The sequence below is a fragment of the Ruditapes philippinarum genome, unplaced genomic scaffold, assembly GCF_026571515.1.
Source record: "Ruditapes philippinarum isolate M1 unplaced genomic scaffold, ASM2657151v2 ctg1418_1_1_1_1, whole genome shotgun sequence".
Taxonomy (NCBI): domain Eukaryota; kingdom Metazoa; phylum Mollusca; class Bivalvia; order Venerida; family Veneridae; genus Ruditapes; species Ruditapes philippinarum.
Genome location: NW_026862366.1, coordinates 136,637 through 146,395, shown reverse-complemented (window position 1 = coordinate 146,395; position 9,759 = coordinate 136,637). Strand labels below are relative to the sequence as shown.

The 9,759-nt window shown below is 30.4% G+C and overlaps 1 protein-coding gene across 1 annotated transcript; it reads left to right on the top strand.

Moving 5' to 3' along the window:
* Positions 1-8,015: 8,015 nt before the first annotated feature.
* On the top strand, positions 8,016-9,759 carry LOC132718822 (venom protein 164-like). Its single transcript, XM_060702560.1, has 3 exons — positions 8,016-8,134; positions 9,109-9,222; positions 9,520-9,759. The coding sequence occupies exons 1-3, from the start codon at positions 8,084-8,086 to the stop codon at positions 9,700-9,702; spliced, it is 348 nt and encodes a 115-aa protein (XP_060558543.1). The 5' UTR covers positions 8,016-8,083; the 3' UTR covers positions 9,703-9,759.

Genomic DNA, 9,759 nt, shown 5'->3' with positions numbered 1-9,759 from the left:
TATTGATAGTATCGGATCTCGATATTAAATTAATTATTTTTTCTCGATGGCTTAGTGGGTAAGTATTGACAAAAAAGTAACGAAGTTGTGACCTAGTAGGCCAAAACTTTCCATCGTACGGTTACCCACGGTATATATTTTTTAGATAATGTAGTATGTATGTACGGAATATATACCGTGGGTAACCGACGATGGCTTAATTCGAATCTTTGAAAATCCTTTTGTAGTTTTCATAAAGAATTCTTTTTTTCTTTTTTCTTTTAACTATATGAAACATAAGTTGATAAATCTTGGGTTTTATTTCTAGCTTTTTATTTATCTATGGATTTTCTGATTAATTGTGAAATTGTGTGTAACCATTGGGAGAAATGAATGATCATGCTTATAAATTTATACTTTTATTTCTCCCTTAACTTCCAATTTTTACCGTTTTGTACCGAAAATTTTAAAATTTTGTTTTAGAAAACCGAAAATAAACCCCCCCAAAAAAAAATTAAACGGTTTACCAAAATATTTGGGGAAATGACCTCTAAAATTAATTATGTTAAATTTTTGGTGTATCTAGTTTGGGGGCATTTTCTGTTGAAAAAATATGTCAGAGGTTTTAAAATTCTAACATATTACATGCACCGTGCCGGGAAATTTCGAGTTTTTCAATAGGTTAACCCCCCACTCTAGAGCATTTCCCGTTTAATTTTCTCAATTTTTTTTTCAGGGGGGTTTAAATTATTGTGACGGAAAAGAAAAGGGAAAGCCCACAAAAAATGTCATTATTTGATGCTCGTTAATTTGGTTTTTCTTTTCTCCGGGGGTTTCAAAATTTGACAACAGGAACGGTTTCTTAGTTTCTATGAAAACCCAAAAAGGGGAAAACAAAAACCAAAAAACCCCCGCAATTTTGAAAAATATCGGAAAGGCTTCGCCCCCCTCGTTTTAAAATTTTAGGGGTAGCCCTTTGTTTCGAAAGCCTTTTTTTATTACATGGGAAATAATGCAATTCTTTTTCCCAAAAAAAAGGGTTTTTTCTTTTTCAATTTCTTATTTCGGGTTTTTCGAAAAAAATGTATTTAAATTTTTTGAAATCAATATTTCCCCTTTTTTTTACCACGATTAAAAATTAAGTTTTTATTTTCTCTCAATGGGGATAAAAATAAACAATAAAAAGGTAGTTTATTAGTTTGCTCAATGTATCTAATACGATTCCCGGGGGTCCCTAACCCTTCCCTACCTTTTTGGAAAAAACCCGGGACGGCGGAAATCGCGGGGGGAATTTTAACCAAAAGGAAAGACGATTTTTTTCCCCGTATTTAAAATTCCCAAAAAATGCAACCCTTTTTTAACCGGGGAAAACATTTTTGTTTATGTTTAATAAAAAAAAATAAATATTTTAACGTTTCCCGTTATCAGGATTGAACCCGAAAGGGGCCCAAAATTTAACCCCTTTAACCCAAGGGAAAAAAAAAAAAGGTTTTGAAAATTTTTCTCTTTTATTTGTAAAAAATTTGAGTATTAGAAACTTCTAATGATATAATTAAAAATGAAAAAGAAATTTAATTTAAAAATAACTTTTTAAATTATTTTACCCAAGGGTTACTTTTGATTTGGGGCTTATCAGCCCCAACCATTTACAAGTTTACCTGTAAAGTTTTATCAGCAAATTTTTTACTATAAATAAATTTTTAAACAAAAAAAATAATCGTGTAAATCACGTGAAAATTTTTACCCAAAAATAGGGAGGAAAATGTAAAATAAATTTGATGAAAAAAAAGAAAATATATTCATAAGATATTACCACAAAAATAATACTTAAAAAAAAAAAATAAAAAAAAAAAAAATAAAAAAAAAAAAAAAAAAAAAAAAAAAAAAAAAAAAAAAAAAAAAATATCTATAATAATATTTCTGCCTTATCATGACATTGAAAAAACATGATTTAAAAAAATCAGTGTTTTCAAATGCAAGTTGGAAAAGTTATTTCTTTACAAAAATAGATATCAGAAAAGAAAATATCACCGGGAAATGCGCCATTTAACTTTCAAATTAATTCAAAACTTATTGCCAAAAGAAACAAAAAATTGCCTCTTTTGGGTGAAGAAGACTTTTCAGCCACCTAATTCTTTAATATGCAGATGTTCAAGGATATACAAAGAAAATGAAATGACTCCAAACAAGAGAATTAATTCCCTTTTCCGGAAAAAAACTTCCTTTAATTTTATTAACAATTAATCTATTAATTGGTATTCAAAATTTAAATGCGTGTTTTTAAAATCGCGGTTTGATGTTCATAATATAGAACGATGGAAAATTCTTAAAGTTTAATAAAGTTTGGCGTCTTTTAAGAAAGTGTATATCTTTGTTTAAAAAATGTCAGTACTTATACGAAATAGACATTGAAAATCTAAGACCAAAATGCCTATAGCCTAATCTACTATAGTTCCGAATTTGCTGCATGGGTACATACTAGCCTTAGGTGTTGCAAAATAATATTATAAATTTGGCAGTATTGTTTGAGCAATAATGCAAATAGGGTGTGACTTTGCGATTGAAATACATGTATACACATTGGTTCAAAAAGTAGGACAACGACTAAAGGTGCATTATGCTCAGAAACAAATAAATTTTTACTTCTTTAGAAAGGGCAATCATGAATTTTACAATGTTTTAATAATGCTTTAAGAGAATGTTAGATGCTTTTTACCTGATGAAAATAGCAATACATGTGAAATAATTTGTCAAGCAAGTAGCAAAATGTTAACAAAGCAGTATTTTGACTTCCACACAAAATACTCATGCATTATACCTGTGCTTATTGCCAGAAAGCAACAGATGAAAAAAGATGGTTCAGGTAACTGGCCAATGAGTTATGTTTCAGATACCATAAAAGTACGCCATTATTAAAACTCTTTTGAGAAATAAAACTAAAAGCATTTCTGTGGCATAATTGGCCTTTAAGAAAAAAAAAATCAAACGGGTTAAAAAAAACTACAGTCACTGTGGCTCATATGTCGATCCTTTTGAGCTTGCTTAAAGTTAATTAATTTTTTCTTTATCATACTCTAGAAGGGTGCAATATTTTTAAGTAAATTCTATGAAACATTTTTCATTCCTGTAACAATTTGAAAATTTTACCTGTAATAAAATTAGCTGGTTTATTGTATTCTTTAATAACTGTAACAATATTCTTTTTCTCACGCTCTTCGTCATTTCTCTTATGACTGTTCAACATATCATTTACTGTTTTAAAGGAAACCTATGTATTTAGAAACTGTCATTTTGTCTTTAGAAATGTTGTATATCCTCAATTCATGTAAAACTTCATTAAACATTTATGTAAAGACGTAAATGCATGTATTCAAATGGAATTATTTGTGACCTCATTATTAAAATATGCAAAGTATTACAACGTTTTCTGCAGTCATCTTATTTTTCATTGCTAAACATATCGCAACCAATAACAACTATTTACAGGAACTATATCCAACATTCTCTTTTATCCAACATGTCTAGACTGTAAGGTATATAATTATAGGGACATTTCTTTTCTGTCGGTCTCAATTTAAATCGGAAAGACAACGGTATTTTGTAAGGCGTTGTACAAAGATAACCACTCTGTTTTAGTCTGAAATTTAATTTTTCTTATAAAACATATGATGCAAACAAAAATCCTTATTCTTTATTGTGCCTCTAATGGTTGAACCAAAACAATAAATGATCCGGATTTGTACTCATTAAAGTCCGCGTACATGTACTGAATGTGATAAGAAAAATAGAGATTTGAACTTTTGCATCTTTATCTTTGGTTGTTAAAAGATGCTTTAGTGCAGTTTAAAGGCAAATACCTACAAAATCTCATACTAATAAAGTTGTTTTGATAGCAAACGCTGGTTTATCATTAACATATCATCTCAATGATGGTCTTAAAATTATACATGAAACAAACATATCTCGGCGGATTGACTGTACACACATGTTTAAACAAACACAATGCAATTTGTATATTATTAAACAAACAAAAACACATTTATTCAATATTATATAAATAACACATGGGTTTGTGGGTAACAGTAAAAAATATCATCCCGAGGAAAATACTGTTACCCGAGGCGTAGCCGAGAGTAACAGTATTTTTACGAGGGATGATATTTTTACTGTTACTCACAAACCCATGTGTTATTTATTTTATTACCCCGAACAAAACTACTGTGATGATCTGAAATTGTCAACTAAATCTAATTGTAACAAAAATAAACCAAAAGTAACAAACTGTAAAACTGTGTAACTAAACTGTCCTTACCTTTTAAGTTTTAAGTGTACTTTAGGCCTACTTGAGAAGTTTTCTTTTTCTTTCATTCTTTAAGCAAGTGATGATATCTACAAATCATAAACATACAATAAGCTAGGTTTTATTTAGAAAACAAAACACTAACCCATTTACACGGTTATGATCTGTGAAATCTGATCCTTCTGTTTCCAGAATATTCTTATCATGGTTTTTGACAAAATAACGATGATATCCTATGTCTGTCCACCATATCTGTAACGTGTCACTGATTATAATTGTTAAATAATCCTTTGTTGCATGTTTAAATCGTCTGCATGTTCCAGTTTGAAACATGATTATTTACATTGCAATTACTTCCGTTAAAACAATGTAAAAATGGATGTTCACTTTTTGACTATTCAACAAAAAGATATTTTATCGCGAAAAGCACACCAGGGTGTGAACAACTAAATTTTATGAGTGTCATAGGTACTCCTGAGAAGAAATTGATGTCCTGTCGGGGTTTAACGTCGAAAATAAGAATGAATCGAGAAAAAATGGCGGCCATTTTATTTCATTTTAATTAGAAAATAGACCACGTGACCAGATTTTATACTGTTAAAAATACTTTTACCTATGAAACAGTACAAAATTCTTAGTCACGTGGTACACTTGCAGTAACAGTAAAAATAACTCCCAGAGGCCTATGGCAAATTAGCATTACGAAACAAGTGAGGGGTAATAAATAGTTCTAACACGACTTGCATTTTCCCTATTGAATATAGAAGCAACAAAGGCGTGCGTATATATGCATTTAAATAATATCAACGATCTATGATAAGACACCTGACGTAACCATTAACTGAAAAGAAGTACGGAAACAAATCAGGACAATTAAGCTTGATATTTCAGGTGCGGCAGATTATTATTGTGTTAGAATCGAAAAACTGTATCAATAGCTAAATACAATTAAAACTTCGGTTATCAGAAGCCCAGTATTGTATCACTCAAGCTAAGCCTTGGTGATATAATTGTTCGCATACGAACTCCTAACAGTTGTTTTATTTAGCAATATTATCACTGTTTGGGGCATATTTTTTCTTAAATAAAAAACGATTTGTATAAACAAACACAAAAATTAAAATTTACATGAATGTGCTTAACGTAATAAGACAAATACCTACACGTGTAAAACTTACGAATTGTTTTTGATAGCAAACGGTGATTTGTCACGTATCCTTTTGTAACGAATTGCCATGAAATTATATGTTATAAATAAAACAAAGACACATTGATTGACTGTTGGCCTTCAAACATTCATTTATTTTACACAATGTACAATTTATACAAACAAATAAAACGCAATTTATATGATCAAACCAATAAACAAACAGACACAAAATACTTTCTTAAGCATGTTAAGCTTTTATGGCAATAAACGTGTTAGGTCTGCTAAGACGTATATACATTTTTAAATCTTTAAATGGTGAAAAAATGTCATTATCTTTGCATTTATGTTACCCAAAATCTTTCTTCATATTGCAATTCGGAGATGTCTACATATCTTTGACAATATGTATTGGGTTTGATGCTGAGGTTCTGCAAACATGCCTCATCTAAATAGTTACAATGATAGAAAAAGAAATTAAAATGGCACCTTGTTTCTGTGACATTTACATAAATGCGATACAAGAACTTTCAGATATATAATTCCTAGTCCTGAGTAGCCATTAACTAAAAGCTTTAAAAGCTAGCGACAAACTGACATGGATCTAATACTGGTAAAAGACAATTGCTGCAAGCACCATGCACATGCTTTTTATTTGATCTTTTCTTTTACTTATTTATCACTGAAGGAAAAGCCCTTACAATGTATTCCAAACCTCTATATAAAATAAATGAGAACAACTGACTGTGCTACTTAACACTCTTGATACCGATATACATGTTTTATTTTCATTTCATAATGGTTAAAGGTTTTGTAATTATTTATTTATTTAAAATATGCAAAAAAGCAATATGATAATGTTCTAATAATAAAATGCTTTGAATATAACTGATTGGTAAATAAACAAAATCATTCAATGATTTGCATATGTTTCTATGATATTTCGATACCTATTCAATGTTATGTCATAAACTGTACTTTGTTAAATTTCACGGGATGATTTGTTTGCTTATCTGCTTTTACGCCTAATTCAACACATGTTTTGACATTACTCGGCAGTCAATCCACCTAACCAGCTTTCCAGTAGTTACCATTTTTTCCACAAGAGCCTTACGACTTTCAATCGTATTGGTTTTATCCGCTTTGGCAGTGTAATCAGTACAAGCATGTGATTTATAAACAATATTTCTTATACTTATTACCAGACAGTGATATGATTACGACATGCAAAAATAGAATAAAAAAATGCTTAATAAATGCAATCCCTTTTTTCACGCGGCAAAACATGCAATGGCAACTCCTTCAGACTTTGGGATTGAGCAGGGGATTGGATATTCGATATTAAAAGAGATCACATATATTCGCAGGAAAATCAGGAAAAAAACACCAAAAAATCAACCGACTAGACAATAGAATACTATGAACGGGAATATCTGCCAGTTCGTCTTTTGCGTCGTTTGATATTCTAACATGTTAATTCTTATTCTATAAACATGATAGTTTGTACGCAAACTTGCTTATTAATATAATACTTATTTTCTTGAATTAAGAATATGACGACATTTCAATTGGAATAAAATCTTATTTTTACATTATTATGTTTGTAATGACATTTATTTCTTGAAATGATATCAACAATAGCAAATGTCTTCGTTCAAACTTGTGTTACTGCTGTTATCAAACTTAACTCATAGGCATGAAGTCATCGCTCTCAAGGTAAAGGAAATATTATAATATATCGTATTCATTATATTAAATAAACGCATAATTTTAAAAGAATTGATACTCTAACAAAAACCTTGCTATAAATTGAATAACGCTTGTATTATTATTTATAAGATTAGAAATACATAAGAGGTTGATCAATGGTTTGTTTAAAGCTACATTTAATAAATTTCATAATAACAGAAAAAGCAACATTTCATTAATAGATGGGGTTTCATGTCGACTCCATATCTTATTTTGGTGTCTAGACAACCAAAATGAGTTTTATAAGCATAAAAATCTGCAACCTTATTGTGGCGAAATCGGAAGTTCAATTTCTGTTTGCATGAGAAACTCCGCCTTCGGATCATCCGTACATCAATATTATATCAACAAACATGACTACAAGTAGCAGTCCTAATTTAACGGTATATTTCCGCATTTGTAACGGATGTTTTCATACAAATTCAATCTTTTTTATGGTATGCCTAATGCACCGTGAAGCTAAAACGGTGAAAGTGTCTTTGCACATGAAAATCTTATATTTGCTGTGTTCCGGATAGCAGCTATAACACTGTGACGTAGCGCATACACAAGCTGACTATAGTCTTCATTTGCATGTTAAAATTCGCATCCGAACTTTAGTGTTACCGTGGGGTTTTCCGTTAAAAATCGTAATTTATGAACAAGTTTTGATGAGATTTACAACAATACTGTTAAAAAGGTTTATGAAACTGTAGAATGCTTTGTTTTTAGACCGAATGCAAACTATTTTTACGTATTTATTTAATGTTACTTTAATAAGGTTTATTGATGTATTTCTATTTTTACAATTTCATGACTTTTGTCATAAAATTTGTGACCTAATGTCACCATTAAGTTGGCAACTGATAAGAAGTCGGTATATAAGTAAGAACGCAGTATTGATAAACTGGATATAGTACAAAAAAGTCATGTTTTCTCGCGTTATATTATTTATTTTACAGGCGCTTCTTGTATTGACAGTAAGTGCATCTTTTTACATTTAACGGCATTTTTCATTTTAAAAAAAGTCTTTTTATAATTGCGGAGTCATTACTTTCAAATGAACGGTAATACAGACAGTTATTAATAGTGTCACATTAATATGATATTCCCTTGAAAGTGGACATTACGGAAACAAGTTTGCCGGTAAATATTATACAATTATAGACGAGTAAGACATTGTATATGATGTAAAATTCACCAGTTAATGTCATAGCCGAGGTCAACATACTTAATTTTACGGGTGAATATCACATTATAGTCGATGGATCATTATTCGATAATTGTTTTATGATATGATCAGCCTAACATTCAAAATATCCCAACAAGTGAAGCCTTATAAGGGTTTACCAAACAGAAGCATTGCATTGTAATAATTCAAGCGCAGGAAAAGTTCACCCCTTAAAGATGAAGTCAGACATTTAATGGGAATGATACGTAAACAAAAGTAAGCAATGAACTTCTCAAAACGGTGTCACCTGTAACTATGATTGTGAAATACTTCGATTGGAGTCGGGAAATATGCCAAAAAAAGAATAAAATGCAACAATTGATTTTTATCCACATGTGTAGTTAATAGTCTATGCTGTCTGGAAATTGAATGCAATTCTGATTCATTTTTGTTTAAGGGAAAATCCAATTCACCAAGTGAATATGATACTACACCAAGTAAATATAATTTACGCGTAATTTATAGTCTTTGCTGTATGGTCATTAAATAATGACCTGATGATATTTTAACATTGGAGAAATTCAGCCAATGAATATGATATCACAACCAGTGAAATCAATATGATTTTATACTACTGTTACCAGTGAATAAATATGATTTTCTACTATTGTTTGGACCAATAAGATTGCAGCTATTTTTAGAATAAACAGTCATTAGTTTTAAACTTATTATTTTAGTTAATAGTTATGTACTCTTGTAAATAACCTTTTTTTCTTCAAACAGCACACAACATCTGGGAGCCTTACGACAATAAATGGCACGCTCGTAGAAATTGTAGATAATTGTACCCCTGGTGATGATTCGACATGCCCAACCGGAAAATGCTGTGTTAAAAAAGTAAATATTCAAACTTAATTAAATTTATTTCTTTATGATTTCTTTATCTATTCTAAATTTAAAACACTTGCGTAATGTATAGCCAAGATTTAATTTGTAAGTGTGTGATCCCTCGTAAGCAATCAACAACAGTTTTATAATTATGAACATTGCAGACCTGTTGTATTGAGTCTGTTTAATGTCATTGAGATATTTTGTAAAAGTGCATCATCTCTTATCCCCCCAAACACCTTTTAAAGCTGTCTTCATTATTCAAAATTAAGGTGATGAGTTCAATGATACAGTTTTTCTTTTCAGGGTCTTGGATATCTTCCTGAATACACTGGACCAAAACCAACATACCAGATTGCTTGCAAACCGTTCAGACAGCAAGGGGAGTTCTGTTATCATCGTAATGTGAGCACAATCTTGCACGAGGTCTGTCCATGTGCCCCTACACTTAACTGTGAATCACATGGTATCTTTGGTCAATGTCACTGAAGTGCTCGGCTTAGCATAAAATATTCAATAAAGCTAAACGGACTCTTTGCAAATAGA